The following is a 21,072-nucleotide window of genomic DNA, read 5'->3' as shown; positions in this document are numbered from 1 at the left end:
TGAATGAATGTCGACTCACAGAAACAAGGCCCACCTAAACTTTATATATATATACATATATATATATTAGAAAATAGATATCATTTTCTGCATGTGAACAGGCTTGTACTTAGGAGATGAGACCATCAGTATAGAAAAGCAGCGGTGAGGACAATACAACTGGAGATGATTGCAACACGATTTCACATTCTCTATCCATCCAACACCAAAAGAAACAGTGTTTCTTCAGTGTATTTAACTTGAATGCGACGATGGATATGAATTAAAAGATTTGAATATAAAGAAAAATGCGTTATACGTAGTGCCAGAGTGAAAAAAAAAGGTTAGCCTTTACTGAGCGAGAGAAGGCTTGTCTTCTATTTTATTGTTGTTTTAAAAGTACTTTATACAACTAAGCTGCACATTGAAAAGAAACCTTCCCGGTATTTTCACTCTCTTGCCAGTGTCTATATTAACAAAACAGAGCCACCCACGGCAGCCTGTCGGGCTCCATTGTGAAGAGACATTTTTCTTGAGACTGGCAAAACCTGAATTGCCAAATACATTATTAATATATATATATATATATATATATATATATATATATTATATATAAATGTGGAGGCGCCTTCCACAACAGTTGGTGTAGTGCCGTGCAGGTGGCGTGGCCGGCGGCCAAGCCAGATAGAACCACGCGCACTCACTCGCACACACATGCAAGCCAGGAGACAGCTGTGGAAAACAGACACAACAGAAGGAAGACGCCTTGGAAATACTGGGAGGAAAGAGGGAGCTGATGGATGTAAAAAAAACAACATTGCGAAATAGATCAGAGAAGGCGTCAGGAGCCAGACATGGGTATTGGGAGCGTACGTAAACTGATAACACACATACAACGCTCTTCTACCTCTGACTTTTATCCTGCCAAGGGAAGACAAAAATCTGAGAAATGTCTTGAGAAGCACACACATTGAGATTTCACTGGCGTTGATCTAAGATCTCTAAAAGAAATACATAATAAGTTGAATAGTGTTAGAGGCTATTCAACAGCTATAAAATAACACGATGGATTGACAGGGTGATAACAATACGTGTCTATCATTCTCAATCTAATCTCAGGGAATTTGATTTTTTGCAATTGAATTTCAGAGTGAGTGTCATTGAAACAGAGGAGAGCTGACCTCCTTTGCTGAAACTGACTTTCACTGAATATTTTCCAAAAAATGACTGTTGTTCACATCTCCCTCCTTTTAATAGCCCGTACGCATGAAGGCAAGCCTTCGCCGCTGAAGAGCAGATGTATATACTGTATTTAACCTGGGAGATGGGAAAATGGTGTACAGATGAATACAGCACTGGGAAGTTGTTTTATATACTGTATAAAAAGCCCCTAGGTGGAACAGCTTGGACATTAAAAGCACAGTAAGTGTTCTTTTGAAAGCAAGGTGGTGGAAAGTGCATCCGGCGGGCTTTGTTGACGATAACAATCCACTTCTTCCCCTGGTTCTCCTAGTTTGCCCACATGGGGAGGAGGGAAGGGAATGGTTGTTATTTTTCTCTGTCCTCAACTCCCTCTAATTATCTGTCCCTGATTCTTTCTTCTACTCCCAACGGCTTTGCTCAGTGTCGTACTATTAGAATGGTTCTCTCTCTCACCGTACGTCTTCACATGTGTCTTAACACCGTCCTCTGTGTTGGCATATTCATCGGATGTCAGCCTAGCCTAACCCCCCGACGTGTCACACTGGGTCTCCGCAGAGCACCCGGTGATGCCATGGACTTTGTGCTGTCTTTGATCCCCCCCCCCCAGCCCTCCGAAGGGTCAACCCCTGGCCACCGCGGTCAGCGTTGATTCAAAGGGATAAGAGTCCCGTTTCAGTGACCGCTTCACCTTGTGAGTGATGAATTATTTAAAATTAAATTCCACAGCTCACCCCCAAGACACGAAAGCGCGCATTGATAGGTCACAGCCGCACTCTCAGAGAGCGTGGACTGACACCGGAACGTCCAGGGAACGTCCAGATACACACCAAGCTATCATTGCATTGCCCGCTGTTTTGTTAGTGTGTCCGCGGCCTCTCTCTTCATCTTAGCCTTTGACAGGGAGTCGGTTGCCGGGTGGGATCCAGCGCGGGGCTCCCGGCTCCCATTGATTTCCCTTGGCAGTTGAGATAGATAGAAGAGTTAAGGCAGTGGAACGGTGCTGTGTCCTACAAGTTGGCTCCAGTCTGATGCAATCCCACCATAATATGTCTTTTTGGGTGTGTGTGTGTGTGTGTGTGCGCTGTTTATCCACGAAACAAGCACGCGTTCTTTGGAGATTTCCTGAGCTCTGCATTGCCTCCCACGCTGCATTGTGTCTCTTTGATCCAGACATTCTCCCTCATATATGGTTTTCATGACACTTTAGGCGCAGCTAAATACAAACGCAGTCTAGAGGCTTGGATAAGGGTGAGGGTTATCTGTTGTATAAGCATCATTTCGCACTCGATGTTGTGCTTCATACTATATTTCAGCACGGCTGTGGGTTCAGGTGTGACACAAGGGTGAGGTCCAACCTCCGCTGCCCGGTCAGTCAATATCCCCTGGATGCGTCCACGTCCGGAATCCGCAGTTGAGAACCACTGCTGTAGACAAACCAAAATGTGCTCACTTAAAAGGCTTTTCTGAACCATCGGTATTAAGATAAGAAGAACACTTCGCCAGGGGGGGAAATTCAGGAAAACATTAACACCTGATAACACCTGAGGCATATGAAGAACATGTTCTCATGCTTGTGTTTTTCTTTTATGAATTTAACTGAATCTGTGTGTGTGTGTGTGTGTATATGTGTGTGTGTGTGTGTGTGTGTGTGTGTGTTTGTGTGTGTGTGTGTGTGTGTGTGTGTGTGTGTGTGTGTGTGTGTGTGTGTGTGTGTGTGTGTGTGCGCGTGCGCACGCACGTACGTACGTCAAACTCATCTCTGGTGCGGTTTTGAAGGTGTGAAGTGGAACAGAGTCTCTGTAATGAGGGAGATAGGACTGTGTAATTTTCCAGCAGAGGGAGGATTACTGGTTTACTTAACCACTAATGGTTCACCTTGAAGTGCAAATACCAAAGGGATAAAAGCCCCACAGCTCTTTGCCCCCCATTACCTCCAATTGACCCGATGGCCACTGGTACAAAGCCACCATTTACTCCAGCTTTACTCAATGTGGACTTTGAAAATTTTCTTTGTATCTTGTTTGAGAGGTTTGGCTAATGCACTGTGGCGAATTACTGCGGGGTATTAACAAGAGAGAGTTTCGTTGACTCATTGCACGATACTGGAATTTGGTTATTACACCCAAGTGTTTAGTGTGTGGTATATGGATCAAATGAAATTAGTGAGTGAGCGCACAGTTATGAAACGGTATCGATGGCTGTTTTTAAAGGAAATCCAAGGGCTGGCCAAGTTTCACCATGTAGGTCAGCATTAAACGTACACATGCATACACACACAGCGCTCTTACTTCGTAGCCTCAATACGTTGGATACCTCAATACCCCGGTTGAATCTGTCTCCTACCTATAAACACTGCTCTCATTAGAATGCACTCCAGCATCGCAGCTGGAGGGGGACAAACAAAGTAAGGAGATGTTCAAATAAAGACATGTTTTATCTGCGCTGTCTGGCTGCCAGCCGACGGCAGACGAGAGTCTGCGCTGTTGGTGATGGACGCCCCTGTCTTCTCTCACAGAAATGAACATACATTAAGGGACTCTGTGCTTCCAGCGAAACTCTGGAGGTCAAGGTTGAGGGTCTCACCTAAGAAAAACACTCAATTTTAAGTTATGAGTCCAGGGGGGAGGGTACACCCGCATGAGGAAATTGAAATACTTTGACCACGGTGAACAGCATGACGGTAATATGGAACATCGTCAAACCACAGATGGAAAGACAAGGCAGATTAATTGGTAATGGTACCGCTAATGACCCCAAAAATTGCCACTCAACAAGATAGTGTTAATTACTGGAATTTCTCCTTCTTCTCCATAAACTGTCGCCTGGGGGTATTCTCAGCATTGTGGAGGTGAAAATGCCAAGTCCATAATTTCAACAATTTGTACAGGGTTCCGATACATTTACTTCCAGTTTCAAGCGCATTACTTTCCGCCGCAGCTGCTATTCCAGAGGCCGTGAGATAAATGAAGCTTGCCGGTTGTCATTTGGTCAACAGTTATCTTTTGGGATTGCGGGTGCAACGGTTTGAGACATTTTCCATGTGTATGTTTTTTGATCGGGGTCATAAGCTGTAGAACGGTCGACGGTTGAACAGTATTCAAAAGTAGGATCAGATTGTACTGTTCGTTTGACAAAAAACCCCCAATATTGTATTTGGTAGTTTTTGATTTATCCAAGGTCTCCTAAATGTAACCGGTTAGGGAGAAAAATTTGCTCATCTCTTCTCTCTGCTTGTAATCGTTTGTATTTGAATGGTGCTTTGGCTGCTGGATGTTTGTAAAAAAGGTGTCTTGGCGACAAAACCCTTGAACAGATATGGGAGTGCATATTGAAAGAGCTACAGGCGTTTCGTCTGAGATTGTTATCTGCAATCTTGTAAAATACAATTCGAATAACTTTATCCACCTTTTCTACTTGCTCAAACTGTAGTGTGGGGTGAACTGTGGCTTCGGGCTTTGATGTTTATGTTGGAACAACTACTGTACCAGGGTTGGTCGATATGTCAAAATGTTCCTACCGGCAGCCGTCAGCCCAACAATCGGCGGTTGTCGATATATTTGCCGTATCGAGGGGATGCGCCTCACCATGCTCCCCTGTCTCCCTGCCCATCTGCGATCCTATATGGAAGTGTTTTGGTAAAAACCTGGACCCAACCAGCAAGGCGAAGGACGTAAAATAAGTCATTTGCCGTCATTGAAAACGCGGCGCGTGACGGAACACCAAGTCTCACCGGCCGCAGCGCGGAGCTTTCGGTTAAAACAATCACTTAATTAGGCGTTTGTTTTTTTTTGTTTTCCGTTTTTTGTGGCCGCTTTTTGTAAAATCTCAAAACAAAGGATAAACAGCGGAGGAGCAAAACGAAAGGATAAAACTGTGTGATTGTCCCAGAGAAAGGCCGCACCGGTCTGCGTCTCTGCTCCCCCCCCCCCCGAAGGAGAAAGCGGCGGCTCCCCCGGGACTGGCCCTCCACCCCCTCCCGGGAGAGAGGTGTGTCTGAGGTCGCTCTGCACCGCCGCGTTGTTCCTCCAATGTCTGAACCAAACTGCACCGGACCAAAGGGAGAAAGGAAGAGAGAGAGCCCGTTTTAGACGGGGTGGAAAGCACTGGGCACAGTTAAAGCGGCGGCGCGGTGTGCCCGTTCCGATTGGCGCGCGCTTTGAACTGCGCTTTAAGGGTCATTAAATTAAATGGCAAAATAAAAAGACAAAAATCACTCCAAAAGATCATCCTAATAAAAACAACCGCTGATGGGCTCCATTTGCCGTTCGTCGATATATTCGTCCAATCGCACAAGCCTAACACCTTGATGCATGTGGATGCTATTGGAATCAATACGCTCTTGAATGCTCTTTATCTATGAGACCATGTTGTCATAAAGCATCGCCAGAGACAGCAAACAGCAAGTTTTCATTTTGTCAATATTTTACCTAGAATTAGCTCAACCAGTGCAATCATCTAGTTCAAAAATCTATCATGCAGCAGCACAATTTTATGGTCAAACTTCTGAACTGCAGTTTACTGTTGGGTGACAGTAGCTGTGGAAGTAGAGCGGGACATCTGGTAATTAGAGGACCTCTGGTTCGATCCCCGGCGCAACATGGTTGCATCTTGCGATTCAGACACTGAATGGTGAACTACTCCCAACAAGAAAAATTGCCGCCTTGCATGGCTGCCTCTGGCGTTGGCCCCTGAATTTCTTCCCTTCCCGGAATCCCTGTCTGGAGATCAAGGAAGTCTTATCTTTCCTACCCCACTATACTATATCTGTTTGGGTGAACAAGTTCCTCATCCTTATCTCTCTCCTCCTCCAGGTACCACAGTGATGACGATGACGGCCTTTGACGCAGATGACCCCCTGACGGACAACGCCGTGCTGCGCTACAACATAGCCAGGCAGTCGCCGGACAAGCCTTCACCCAACATGTTCTACATCGACCCAGAGAGGGGCGACATTGTCACCGTCATCTCACCTACGCTCCTGGACCGAGAGGTGGGTGGACTTGAATGTGTTGTGCCAGTGTCTTGTGATTTTTATAGAGTGTTTTGACAAGTGTTGGCAACACAAGCCTTAAGGTTTCCAGTCTCAATGTTTGGCCTGTACAGTACCTCAACTCCTTAATGCTCGGCCTATAACTCTACTACTTCATGTTAGGCCATATCCCTCATCCCTCAGGCCTATCCCTCAACTCCTACCTATACCTCTGCTCCTCTATGTTCAGCCTACTACTCCTTCGCAACAAAGAGGTTGCGGGGTGTAATATACTCAATGTGTGTGAGTTCTGTCCCCCCCTCATGATTTTGCGTGTCTCTTTATGTGAGTAGTGCTGGTGCATTTTAATGAGCGGGCACAGAACCAATGCAAGCGGCTCTCCATTTCGCTCTCTAACCGAAGCGAGACAACGGGATGATTGCTTTTTCAGCGCGCAGACGAATGCCAGAACATCGATTGGGCTCGCTCGTGGAAGGGGAATATTAGCTGTTGTCAGACACTTAGAGCATGGTTTAATTGAGGTGATACACACTCTTCCGCCAGCCCGGGCGGTGTCCAACATGCCAGGATGAAAACCTCCCATCCGGAACTGCCGAAACCATGGCAGCCAAGCCGCCTGGGTGAGTCGCGCCCGGCGCTACAGTAGAGTTCTTAATAGCGGCATAATTGATTAAAAGTCTGCGGAAATTAGTTGTAATGAGCTCAGCGAGCAGTGTTTGCGCTTTCGTTTTACAGGGTTTTTTTTTTTTTTTGTTTGTTTTGTTAAATTGTGAGCTGATGTGGAGATCTTCCCCAGTCAAACCGATACAGCCTCTGTGTCGCGAAGGTGCTTTGGACCTTTGCGGCTTGCATTGTCACACAAGAGTGACTTCTAACGGGAAAAAAGGGAAATGAGATAGGATCGTTCCCTCCGGTTGCCGCGTCTGAGATTGAGAAAGATCACTAAAAGGCAGAAATGTTGGATATGCTGTGCTAACCGCTTTGAGGAAGACCTTGTCCTGCAAACAGACTCTGTCCGTCGGATTGTAGAACCAATAAATCATTTTTTTAGGCCGCGGTCTCCCGGTCTCTCTACTTTTTATGGATTAAAATGCTTTGAAATTTTGCCAAGATGAACGTTCGGGTCATTCATTGCCTCTACGCGCTATCCTATTCACCTTGGACTAATGCTAGTTACTGCACCGACAGTGTCCTTGTTAACCGAGTGAACCACATCACATGTCGGTAACTGAATAGTTGTGCTTCAAAATCGTTTTTAAATAATAATTACAAGCGCTAAGTCATAGCGTCACACCTGTCTGGAAAAATCTCACCCGGTGAGGCGGTTTTTACAGTTCCAACTGGATGAAATGTCCCCGATTTTAATCTGCACAAACCCAGTGTTTGTGAAATCCCATCATAACGATGTTTATGGACCAAAAGGCTATGACTAATCCAGGTCTGTGATAGCAGCCCCCTCCACTGAGCCAAACATGATTAGATGTGATTGAAGCTGTGCCACAAGTGTCAACATCTGTCGTATTTTCCTTTTTAGACGTAGCGTTCTGCTATTTTCTGCCCTATATACAACATTATTTTCCCTCCTTTTCAACACTCATTTACACATACATGGGTTGTTGTTGTTTTTTTTTGTTTGTTTTTTCACTGCGTTAGTATGTGTGGCCCTTAAAAAAAAAAACTCCCCTCAGAGACGGGGTACTACTGCTGCTAATGCAAGGCATCAAGCAAGGCGGCGGAGCCCGATGGAACCGCAGAAGGAGGGAGTTTTCAAAAATGTCCTCAACTTGGTCTGAAGAGATTTGAAAGCCACTTCAGAAAGAAAACTTTGTGTGTGCATGTCGAGTTTACAGTATGCGTGCGTTCCTTATGGGAGTGAGAAATGGTGGGAGAGAGAGAGAGAGAGAGCGAGGTGGGAGGATGACAAAACTACTCGTCCATCACTCCAAAGCTGAGTTGTGTTTGGTTAGAAACCTCACCTGCTGACGAAGGGTACCGACGAAGCGATCCGGTGAAAATTGGAAAATAAATTTTGCCACAGCAAAATCGGGCTGATTTTCCCTCCCAGGCATAGAAAATCCTTCTTGATATGCACATTTGTTCCCTGCGCTTTTCTTTTTTTTTCCCCTCACCACTTTGTGTCTGAGACGTTTCTTTCCCTCTCTCTCTCTCTCTCTCTCTCTCTCTCTGTCTCTCTCCATTATTCTGACGCACGCTCGCTGCCCGATCAATGGCACACTGTAATTTTCTTCCCTGGTAATATTGCTCACGCCGTTTTTAAAAGTTTGAGAAAAGACGGAGGAGTGTGCACATTTATCGCTGGCAACAGACTTCGGTTGCATACTCTGTCTTAATCATGCGCGCACACACACACACACACACACACACACACACACACACAAGGAGCAAATTCCCTGGAATTTAAAATTGGTCATTTTTATACATAATAGATATATTTGAATGAGAGGGGGCGTAATCCGAATCCGAATCTAAAGAAAATACAGTGGGGCAAAAAAGTATTTAGTCAGCCACCAATTGTGCAAGTTCTCCCACTTAAAAAGATGAGAGAGGCCCGTTATTTTCATCATAGGTACCTCAACTATGAGAGACAGAATGAGAAAAAAAAATCCAGAAAATCACATTGTCTGATTTTTAAAGAGTTTATTTGCAAATTATGGTGGAAAATAAGTATTTGGTCAATAACAAAAGTTCATCTCAATACTTTGTTTTATACCCTTTGTTTGCAATGACAGAGGTCAAACGTTTTCTGTAAGTCTTCACAAGGTTTTCACACACTGTTGCTGGTATTTTGGCCCATTCCTCCCCCGCATGCGCGCGCACATGTACGTAAAGACACATTCGTTCTCTTTCACACATCCCTTTGTTACCTTGAGCCCTTACGGCCATAATGCACATTAAATAAAAATATTGAAAGGGTGGGGTGTTACTGTATTAATATTCATTTCCAGTGCATTGTGTCCATGGCGTCAGCGGCATTTGCGCTAACCGGAGCGGACAGAGCTAATGGCTTTGTGACTCTGTTACTTTCGAACGCTCTGTGGCCAATCTGGAAGCTGTCAGCGCTGAGGACACCCAATCGATGGCCCCTGCCTCCCCTGGTGTTCTACACATGTGGCGCACGCTTAGATGGAATGGAAGTGTGTGTGTGCGTGTGCGTGTGTGTGTGTGTGTGTGCATGTGTGCGTGCGTGTGCACGTGTGTGTGTGTGTGTGCGTGTGTGTGTGTGTGTGTGTGTGTGTGTGCGTGTGTGTGTGGCCATTACAAGAAGTGCGTTTTGGTTTCCATTCAGAAGGTGTGAAGTATATATGTGTGTTATTTATTTATTTTTCCTTCTTTATTTCTCATCTTACTTTTTTACGTCTGCTTTTTAAAAGCCATTTTTGCTGTCAGACAGAAATTGCCGTAAAAACAATCCCAGACAGTGGGATTTTTTTCATCCGAAGGTGACATTCAGACAGACGTAGCGAGCGTCTTAACAATCCCAGCGGCTTGGAAATAAGACAGCATTTTACCTGCGGCGCAGACATAAGCTGCGCTCCACCATCACTGTCAGTAGAGACAGCCAGGGTGTTTTTTCTCAGGGGTTGGGATTGAACGTTGTTTTTGGTCATTAAAAGACTCATCCAGAAATAGGTTTAATGTCAAAAGAATATGTTTTTGTGTTTTTTTCATGTTGTTTGTCGCTCTCGGGACCTGCCATAGAAATGTACATTCCAGTCCATTCTCCATTATGCTTCAGCAGTACACAGCGTGACTGGACTGATAGATCAACATCATTATGACTAATGAGCAGTACGACGCAAGTTCCAATGGGTTGACCTAGTGTGTGTTGGGCCTGGTTTTGATGCTGCCACTGTGTACGTGTGTGTGTGTGTGTGTGTGTGTGTGTGTGTGTGTGTGTGTGTGTGTGTGTGTGTGTGTGTGTGTGTGTGTGTGTGTGTGTCTGTGTCTGTGTGTGTGTGTGTGTGTGTGTGTGTGCCAAAATGAAGGGCAAATCGAAAATAGCCACAATGTATTTTTTAAACAATAGCAAAAGTCTTATTTATTGTAAAAAATGTTAGTTTAAAACACAACCACAAATAGATAGTTTATAAAATGAGTACATTTGTGGAAATTATATATTGTTCACGAGTTGATATACCAACAACCTCTTCCCGTTGAAAGCAGGGCATTCTGACGGCCTGTCGTCAACACAAAGATGACATTATTAACTTTCTATGTTTGTCTCTCCTCTTTTCCAGTTTATTTTTACTTCCTCAATTTGCTGGTTGCATTGTTGTTCTCGCCCATCTCTCTCTCTCTCTTTCTCTATCTCTCTCTGTCCCCCTTTCTGACCCCCCCCCCCCCCCCTTTTTTTTTTTTTGTTTTTTCTCCGTCGCCGTCGCCTCTTATCCGGCCTCCGTTGGCGCTTCACGCCGGACATCCAATTACTCCCCGGGTCACCACATGGTGATTTCATTCAGAGCAGCCGCCACTCGGCCCCGGCTGCCAAACAGCAAACGGCCATTCAAATTACATCTCCCTGCGAGTCGCCCCGCTCCTCTAAAACGTTGTTTTTTGAATACGTTTTCCGGGGGGCCAACACCTAATCAGATCCCCCCCGCCCCCCGGCCCACCGCCCCACCAACAAGACATAATTGAATGTCAGTCGCCACATAAAGATGCTTCCCTCCCTTCAATTAGCGTGTCGTTTCCCCGAGTCACGAGAGACGGAGCCGACAGAGAAATATTTACTCTAGGTAGGGGCCAGGGAGAGTTATTATATTATGTCATTTATATGCAAATAATACGGCACACGGAGAGAAGGCATTGATAAGATTTCATTACCACGGATCTGATGCAAACTTCAGTTTATAAACTCTCTTTTCATTCACCCATTATGGAGATTGGGTGGACGTGGAGGGGGATGCCACTCACTACGGTTTACACCAAAGAAACCAAAGAAAGTTCACCGGGTTGATGGAGAACAAAGAGTGGCGGGCGCATCCAGGCATCGAGGAGTTGTTCAGTATCTTCGATATCAGATATCATTGGTCCGCGGAGATTTAGGCGGTTGTTGATAATGAGAAAAAAAAAAAAGAATCTCCGCTTCCCAACTTTTTAAATTCACTGACCCGGACATTAAAGGAATATTTCATTGCTGCAGCCTTTTCTCCCAACCGGAGAAAACCCCAATCAGGAGTGCAATGCAAGTAATGGGGGACAATCGGCATTCAGTCCAAAACCTCACTCCACATTTCAGGCAAAGCAACATGATGCCACAGCCCTCTGACTTTGCAGTTATTAAATTTTTGGTAGTATTTTCATCGCTGCGCAACAGTGTTTTTTCCCCAGAGGCGTGAGCTGCCGAATTCTGTAATGCCAACAATTGTTATTTTGGATATTATTCTAACATCCGAATATTTTCCTCTTTATTCCGTGATTTATTCCAAGTGTAATATTTTGAGAGTTGAGTTTAAAAACCGCACTGTGCTCGTGGACTCTCCCAGGCAAAGCGGGCCAGTTAAAGGCTTATTAAAGGGTAGTAAATACACCGCCAGGCCACGGGGCCTTGTTAGAGGTGTTAATGGGTTATAATTGGAGAAACGGGCTGGTGTGGGAGGAAGAAGTAAGCTGTTAAACATGATGATGATGACAGCGCTAGTGTTTGTTTCCTTTTCAAAACTTCTGTGTTAAAACTGTCGCTTCCAAATGGCGACCTCAGACACATACAGAAAATTTTTCAAAGATACGACAGCTCTTTTAAGAACCTCCATATGAGCACAACTCTGGCCGACGTACGCTCATTGTTGTCGTTGTTTATTTCCACTCGACAGAATTCGGTGCCGTAAAAAGGCAACGTCTGTCTCCGATGGCTTTGAGCTGGTGCTAAATAGAGATCCGTATTCATTTTATATTCGGGATTTGAGGTCAGTTTGCTCCAGGACATTTGCTTGAAGATAAATGGTTTGATATCGCATCCTGTGGTGGTATTGACATTAACAGTAGCCAGTTTTGTTTTTTTTTTGGAGGAAGGGTTGTGTAATTTATAATGTCATACACAATTTTTAGTTTGTTTTTTTGTTATTTCTTTCCCAAAGTCTCCATATGCTTTTACCGCAAGTGCAGTATCTGTATTAAGATGCAAATTAAAACTCTTAATAATATATATGATGTCATATTTTATATAATATATACATATATTTCATTATATATATGTATAGATATATATGTATAGATATATAGATATATGGATTTAAACTATGTTTTAATATTTAAACAAATATATGAATTAATATTAAAAGTACTAAAACACATTTAATACAACATATAGCCACAGTACCTTTTTCTGTTCCCCTATTACAGCCCTAAGCTTACTCAGCAATAAAATACAATATAATTGTTTGGCTGCTATGGGCAATAAGAGTTGTATTCATTTATATTTTTTGTCTTGTTTGTTTCTTTTCAGCCAAAGTAAAGTAACACAAATTCATAACGTCCAAATGGAGCAAAATGGTGGGCAAATCAAACATACACAACTGACAGAATTTTCTCTTTTATACTGAATATCATCGCAGTGTCTCCTTTACGGCGTGGCTGCTCGCCAAAGCACTCGCAGCGGCGAATCGATAGTGTGTAGTTAGCGCTCCGCCGATCCCCCCCCCCACCACCACCACCACCACCACCACATCCCAGAATGAGCAACATGGACACCCTTCACAGGCGTCGATGAAACACTTCAGCACCTCCTCCGCCATCTCTTCCTCCTCCTCCCGTCTCCATCACGCCTCTGTCCGGTTGCATTAGCGGGGAAATGAGATCCCCCCCCCCTCCACCCCCCCTCCGCTAATTAATTAGATCTCCAAATGCTAAAGATGAAGATTACATCCCAATGAAGGTTAGAGGTGTCAATCACACACTCTTTTTTTTTTCTTTTTGAGCCAAGCATTTTTCAAGATAAATTAAGACCCCCACCCCCTCCCACCCCCCGTCCCCGCCTCTCTACCCTCCCAAGGGTATTGTAAGTTAAAGTGTGTGTTGTTAATATTTTTTTCTCCCCTACCGGGTTTTAATGGAGTCTCACAGACAGCGGCGGTGGCTGAGATGGAAAGAATGGCGGAAGGAAGGGGAGAGAAAAATGGTCTGAAATGGCAGAAAGTGAGATTGTGCCCGTCGCCGAAACGGCAGCTACGGCAGCAGAAATCTGCAACTGGGAGAGAAGACCTGGAACCCCAACCTCAGGATGAGAAGATAGAGATTAGATAAGATACAGGTTTTTAAAGACTTGGGTGATTTTCTTTATTTTCACCCGTACTTTTTTTTTCTCCTCAGATTTGTATGATTTTTTTTTTGTCCGTCCTTATTATGAAGTTTCATTTCCACCTTCCTTTTTTTTTAATTATTTATAGATTTGTTAACATTTATTCTTCCTCATATATTTGTTAATCATCGTGTTACTCTACTTATATAGACAGACGTGACGTTCTGACACATTTCTCAATACACATTTCTTTATTTATATAGGCTATATAGAGTTATGATGATCATATATTATCACTATTCATATTATATGATATAGCACTCAAAACAGAGGTAACAAAGTGCTTTACAGTTAATTTAAAAAAATGATTAAAAACAATTGGATAAAAAAAAAAGTTGAATAAAATGCAGCAATTCATTAGAATAGTGAGGAGAATAAAAACATATTTAACCACTGAAAATACGGAATGTTTGAAAAATAGCTTATCAAAGACAGTACAAGTATATACATGAATAAAGAAATTAATATTGAAGCGACGAACGATAAGAAAACCCGAGTGACACTAATTCAAACAGTCTTTCAGAGCTTCTTAAAAAGTGTGTCCCCTGTATTGGATATGCTCAGTCATGGGACTTTGTCCAGGCCAAAGACACGGTATTTAACATAACAACCGGTTACATCCTGTTCCCTGTCCACAACAGACGCGCGTCCTTGAACTGGTGGAAAATTTACGGCGCCAAATCCTTCCCGAGCAGGAGGGTATAAAACCTCACTGTCAGGACTGAGAGAATTCGATACGATGCAGAGAGTGGCTGGAGTGTGTTAGAATTTGTTGTTAAAATACAATATCACTTGATCACAGATTGAAACATTATCTTACCTATCATATGCTGAAGCAGAGGTAGATCATTTCAGGTCCAGAAAGTAAAAGTAAGAGTCCTGCCGTGTTTTCCCTCCGGCCATGCATCGATCCAGCTGATTTCTTGGACTTGGACTTTTTGGTCGATTGGGTTGAATAAGCAAGTCCACAGGGTTGGACTCTTTCTGAACACCGATTTTAAAGCCCTGTTCAGAGTTTTTCAAACCAGTACTGCCATTTCCGGATCAAATTTCTGAGTAATCTTTGGGTACCCTCGAGTCTGAGAATTTGTGGTAATTGATATTAAAGCGGCGCGACGTAACTTTTGTTATTTGAGATTTATCACCAGACATTTTGACCGATTTATTGCGTTTTTTTTAATACATTTTACCAGGCAAAAAAACTGTAATTACCAGAGCCGAACATCAAGGAAGTGACGTAGTGCCGTGAAGCGTAATGCATATTTCCCGCTGTTTCGTACCCAAACACAGAAGTTACATAGTGCAACAACAGGCGTTCGGGGTAGGTGGTTGGGAATGAAAGAGGCGCCATTCTCCATATCACAAGACAGTGTTGCATCAAAATGATTACGACGCTGTTATTTTAAGGTCAAAAAAAGTTAGATCGTGTTGCTTTAAAGCGACAAAAGTGTCACAAATAAGCTGTAGTTCACGCCGATGGAAGTTAATTATGTGTGGGGCTTAGTCCACATGGAGAGGAACTTCACCTTTTTAAAATTCACAGGCAATCTAGCGGCCCTGCGAGTCTATTCTTTTTTCATGTGTCCTGAGGAGGTATGGAAAGGGCAGCGTAGAGGGTATGAGGGAGGAAAGCGACAGATGGAAAGGAGAGAAGGGAGGAGGTTAAACATGAGATGTAGAGTGCAGATGGCGAGTGACGAAGGGAGGTATAAAGAAGTAGGGGGTCCGGTGTTCTCCGAGGGAAAGAGTCCATGCAAAGCGGAGGCCAGCGTCTACATGCTTGGCTCATTGAGAGACCATCCCTCTTTCACCCGCCGGTTCTTCATCCCTCACTCGTTTCGTTCTTCCCTTGCTCATTTACCACCACTTCCTTTTCTGTCCTGAGATTTCAGGCGTCCTGTGTTGGCCGACGGCGAGAGTCTACGCCCTCGCCTACGCACTGTCTTGCTGATGTCGGGGATGCCCGGCTTGGCGAGAGAGGTTCAGCCGTACCCCTCTCTCACCTTTCTGGTTCTTCATCGGCCCCTTTCCTCTTTCCTCCTTTTCCACCACTCTCTTCCTTTCTATCAGCCCTCCTTTCCTCCCTCTCTCTCCCTTCATTGACCCTGGGTCAGAATGTTTGTCAGCAACTCTTACCCTCCTCTTACAATAGTCCTCTCGGTGAGAATAAATTTCAGTCCTTCCCGATGAGAAAGTCCATTGATTGGAAAAGTTCTGTCCCTGTGTGTGTGTGTGTGTGTGTGTGTGTGTGTGTGTGTGTGTGTGTGTGTGTGTGTGTGTGTGTGTGTGTGTGTGTGTGTGTGTGTGTGTGTGTGTGTGTGTGTGTGTCTTTCTTTCTTTTTTTATTCTCCTCTTTCTACTTTCTCTTGGGGATGGAATCTGGCCCCGCTTCGCTGCTCCTGACACAATGCCATTGGGACCCCATCCCCTCTTCACGTGGCAATCATTAAAAGGCCTCTGTGTGTAGGTCTTAACAAAGAGGACATCCTTACAAAATGGCCATCCTTACCTCTCCTTCGATGAAAAGCCAAACCGACTCCAGACAACCGGGATTGGTGAGGACATTTAGGCGGCGGATGAGCAAACGTGTAGGTGCGGTGGGTAATGACAGTGGATGTACAGTAAAAGTCAGCCCAGCGGAGCCTCAGCTGGCAGCATCCATTAAAGTGTCTTTAATTTCATTAAGACCGCTGCTGGCCGCTGTCAAAGAGTGAGTTAAACATTCTGTCTATCCTCCTTTGCTTTCATTTAGTTTAATCTATTCCTCCCTGGCCCGAGTTAGCGTTAGATTGAATGCACTCAAGTTACGCTAGCGCTGTACTATTTATTTCACTGTCAGAGCCACTCGGCTTCAGATAAAATACTCTCCAGACAGACACACACATACAGAAGACATCACGTTATATTCACCTTATATTTTGTTTTCATCTATTATGAAATAGATTAAAACAAACAAAAAAAAAAAAATATATATATATATATATATACAGTGTGTGTATATATATATATATATATGTGTATACCGTATATATATATACACACCCATCAGCCACAACATTAAAACTACCACTAATAACCACTAATATTGTGTAGGTCCCCTCTGTGCCACCAAAACAGCTCAGCATGAACTTTTTCAACAATTTGTGCTACAGTAGCTCCACTGTGGGATTGGACCAGACGGGCTGGACTTCACTCCCCAGTGCATTAAAGAGCTTGGGGCGCCGATGACCCTGTTGCCGGTTCATCGGTTGTCCCTTCTTGGACCACTTTTGGTAGGTACTAACTACTGCATACCAGGAACACCCTACAACACTTACTAATTTGGAGGTGCTCTGACCCGGTCGTCTACTCATCACAATTTTGCCCTTGCCAAGGTGACTCAGATCCTTACGCTTGTCCATTTTTCCTGCTTCCAACACATCAACTTTGTGAACGTGTTGCATCCCACCCCTTGACAGGTGCCATTGGAACGAGATGAGCAATGTTATTCACTTCACCTGTCAGTGGTTTTAATGTTGTGGCTGATCCGTGTATATATATATATATATATATACACTGTATAAATGAAAAAAAATCTGAGCTACTCAAACATTGATGAATGAAATGTTAATTAACTTTTTTCCCAGCTCACCCCTCTTCTAGTATAAAATAAATTTTGCATTCCGTCTTTTGTATATTTTATTGTGTTTAAAAAAAAATCTCTAGATCGTGTATTCGGCTGGTACTTTGTCCTCGTCACTCTGCTCGCCCACACTCCCCGTGACATTAATACACTTTCTAATTTATGTTGCGGGGACACCGTGCGTTGTAAAACATTTCCACAATCTTCACAATGAGCCCGCTAAGGTTTTTTTTATAATGTCATTTGTTCAGAGGGCAAGCTTCAGAGAGAGAGAGAGAGAGAGGGAGAGAGAGAAAGAGAGAGAGAGAGAGAGAGTGACAGAGAGAGAGAGAGAGAGAGAGAGAGAGAGAGAGAGAGAGAGAGAGAGAGTGACAGAGAGAGAGAGAGAGAGAGAGAGAGAGAGAGAGAGAGAGAGATCCAGTATCATGGTGTGGCTATCTCGTGGAGGTTCACTCTGTCACCACATGCCCACACACTGAGGTTTGCTCAGTGAAATGGAGTCAATATTTGACATTTCTTCTAAATTTTAACCCTGGAAAAAGGGTCTGAAAAAAAAGGGTCACTGCAGATGCCGTGGCCGAGCTGCCGATGTAGGACTTTGTCCATTGCGGCGGCCTTGATGAACCTGCCTGTGATGCATCTCGTGACCTCTGTGCCACAGACGATAAGGAAAGGGAAGCGGGAGGAGTGGCTCACTCACCCACCACACACACCTTTTATGTGTCACACACACACACACACACACACTATTACCCCGAGCATGCTGGAAGGCATCAAATTTTACCGTCTGAATTTTTTGGAACTTGAAATGCGGGATTTGCAGAGCGAGAGTAGTGATGCAAGACTTGCAAGCGCTCCATTCTTAGTGAACAAATATTTTAAATGACGAGGGAGTCTGGGGTCACTCCGTTCGTTCTTTTGTTTGTTTCCTTCACGACTCGGTAGTAAGAGCCAGGCACACAGACATTCACTGACATCTTCCATTTTGCATTTATTGACTGAATGATGTTTTTTCGAATGATTTTCCTGACTATGAATGTTCAGACCTGGGCCAGTAAAAAGTCTGGACGACGTTTCTATTTGTTCTGGCCTCAAAAACTTGGAAGAAAAAACACGGGTGGTTCCCAAGGAACCAATCACAGTCTTGTGGGGTGTGAGCCAATTTCAGTCTGGGGATTTTTTCCCTTGTTACCGGAAATGTTTCCTCACAGTTCCTGAGATGCTTGTGTCATATTTTAGCAAATATGGGCATGTTTCCTTTTCCTGTTTCAACTGTATTTGGCTGGTGTTCTGTTTAGGCCTGTTTTTGTCGAAGATTAAGTTCTTTATGTTATTTTATTACTTCCCTTAGTTTTGGGTTTTATAGCATACATTTTTGAAAAGGTTTTTTAATACATATGCCTTGAATATTGGTGGTTTAGTATAACATGTTATCAGTTTCTTGTCATGTTGGGGTTAATAATTAACCCCAACATGATGAATTGCCTAATAATGTAAGAAAAGACATGTAATCATAAACCAAACTATATTATTATATCTGATCATCTCTTATATTAATAAGCTGTAATATTCCCTTTAATTCTGTTTCATATTCTGAAAACATTAAGTAAAATTGGGTGGATTCAATAAGCATTGTGATATACACCAATCAGCCACAATATTTAAACCACCTGCCTAATATTGTGTAGGTCCCCCACGTGCCGCCAAAACAGCTCTGATCTGTCGAGGCATGGACTCCACAAGACCTCTGAATGTGGCCTGTGTTATCTGGCACCAAGACATTAGCAGCAGATCCTTTAATTATTGTAAATTGCAAGGGGGGGCCCCACAGATGTTCGATCAGATTCAGATCTGGGACATTTCGAGGCCAAGTCAGCACCTTGCAATCCGCATGATGTAAAAGAAAACGTGATTCATCAAACCAGGCCACCTTCTTCCACTGCTCTGCATTGTAGGTGCTTTTGGCAGTGGATAGGAATCAGCTGGGCACTCTGACCGGTCTGCGACTACACAGCCCCATGCGCAGCAAGCTGCAATGCACTGTGTGTTCTGATAGACTTCGCTCCCCACGCGCATCAATGAGCCTTGGGCGCCCATGACCCTGTCGCCGGTTCACCGGTTGTCCTTCCTTTGACACTTTTTGTAGGTACTAACCACTGCATACCGGGAACACTCCACAAGACCTTCTGTTTTGGAGATGCTCTGACCGAGTCGTCTAGCCATCACAATTTGGCCATTCTCAAAGTCACTCCGATCCTTACGCTTAAACCTTTTCCCGCTTCCAACACATTGACTTCAAGGACTGACTGTTCACTTGCTGCCTTACATATCCCACACCCTGACAGGTGCCATTGGAATGAGAAGATCAATGTTTTTCACTTCACCTGTCAGTGGTTTTAATGTTGTGGCTGATGAGTGTATAATATATTACACAATACATTATAGCAATGTATTATAGGATCTATACAGCACAACAGTATTCATTGTTAATACTGCTATTATCACTTATCACTGAGAATATTTACATTTTACTGTGTGTATGTTGACATACTCGGCCAATAAAGTCATTTTAACTTGTGGCTGGCCTCGTTAAATTGTCTCGCGGTGGGCCAGGTGTGGCTCCCGGGCCACTGGTTTGAGTCCCTTGGTGTAAAAAGACATTTCAGATAACAGGAGCACCACTCATCGAGGACCATGTAAAAATGAAAAAAACACTCTTATTTTCCCACCCTTCTCTCTCATAACTTATGGCCTCTTTTCATTTTCTGCAAACACAATATGAATATAACAAAACCTGTCACATCTGCTTGGTGTGTCTGGGAGTCCCAAGAAAAAAATGTTTGGCTTAATGGCTCCGGTGCTTTATTACAAAGGACCAGATGCACATCCAATCATACTGCCACCACGTGCGCTATGAACGAATACGTAGATGAATAAGTGAAAACAAAAAACCTGTGCGCCAAGCCGCCACTTCTTTTGACGATATCACAATGATAACGATATGACACCGACGCAAAATGATAGTATTAAAACATCTTGGATCACCTGTCGAGTGGTGTAGTTTGATGAGCAGGGCCTTTTTGAATTTCTTCACAAAACAACCGCACTGTAAACAATTTGCGACACGGAGAGACATTGGGTTTCGTACCCGCTGCTGGTAATTGATTGGGCTGTCAACAAGAAGGATTAGGGCGGCCATGTTGTATTAATGCACCCCAGCAAACCCAACTTCTATTGCCCCCCAAACACCCCCTGTGTTTCCCGTTCTGAATGATTTATTAATCATTTTGTGACTAAATCATTCTACCTCGGCCTGAAGCACAGGTTAAATAAAAAAACGCTCTTATCTACCAACCTCCCCGCGGTATTAGAAATACTAATCTGCTTCATCCTGAGACATAGTTTTAATGACCATCATGCTCTGAACTTTCTTCTGACCATGAGAGATAGAATGTCATCAATCAACAGGTGGAGCCAGAGTCGTTTTAGAGTGGATTCAAGGGACTTAGGCGTCGTGTATCTCTGTGAAAACTAGGCCGATTTGTCCCTCGAAAGTTTGGATCCCGCTGAACTCCTCCCGACCTTTTCTCGATACCGTCTGCGAGTGTGGAAAGAGCAGCGACAGGTCCACGGAGCCATCCATAATTAATGAGCTCAAAGAGAGAGCGCTGGGCGGTTTTGTTAAGCTTCGTTTGTAACGTTTCTAGTGTGAGAGAGTGTTTGACAGCCTTGTACATAGCTCCTAACTCCTTTGCATATCCCACTGTATTTTTTTTTAACTTGTCCATGGATGTTGTAATTCAGTTGTGAGACAAATCTGTGAAAGAGTGATTCATATGATTTATTTATGAAATTAATGTCAATGAAAAATATAATTATTGACCCTTAAAGTGGTAATACATAAAATCATCAGTACAACTCCCACCATTCGGGTTTACCTACAGTATTCTACCTATTTGG

General features: G+C 43.7%; 1 protein-coding gene across 1 annotated transcript in view; it reads left to right on the top strand.

Annotated features, from left to right (window-relative positions):
• cdh13 (cadherin 13, H-cadherin (heart)) overlaps positions 1-21,072 on the top strand; it is a 378,607-nt gene that overhangs the window by 232,313 nt on the left and 125,222 nt on the right. The window contains exon 7 of the mRNA XM_080002151.1: positions 5,994-6,172. Coding sequence (XP_079858277.1) covers positions 5,994-6,172 — 179 coding nt within the window. The remainder of the gene's footprint in view (positions 1-5,993; positions 6,173-21,072) is intronic.

The sequence above is a fragment of the Zeus faber genome (assembly GCF_960531495.2).
Source record: "Zeus faber genome assembly, chromosome: 6".
NCBI classification, from domain to species: Eukaryota; Metazoa; Chordata; class Actinopteri; order Zeiformes; family Zeidae; genus Zeus; species Zeus faber.
The sequence above is the reverse complement of the archived record's forward strand: the minus strand, read 5'-3'. Positions and strand labels throughout refer to the sequence as shown.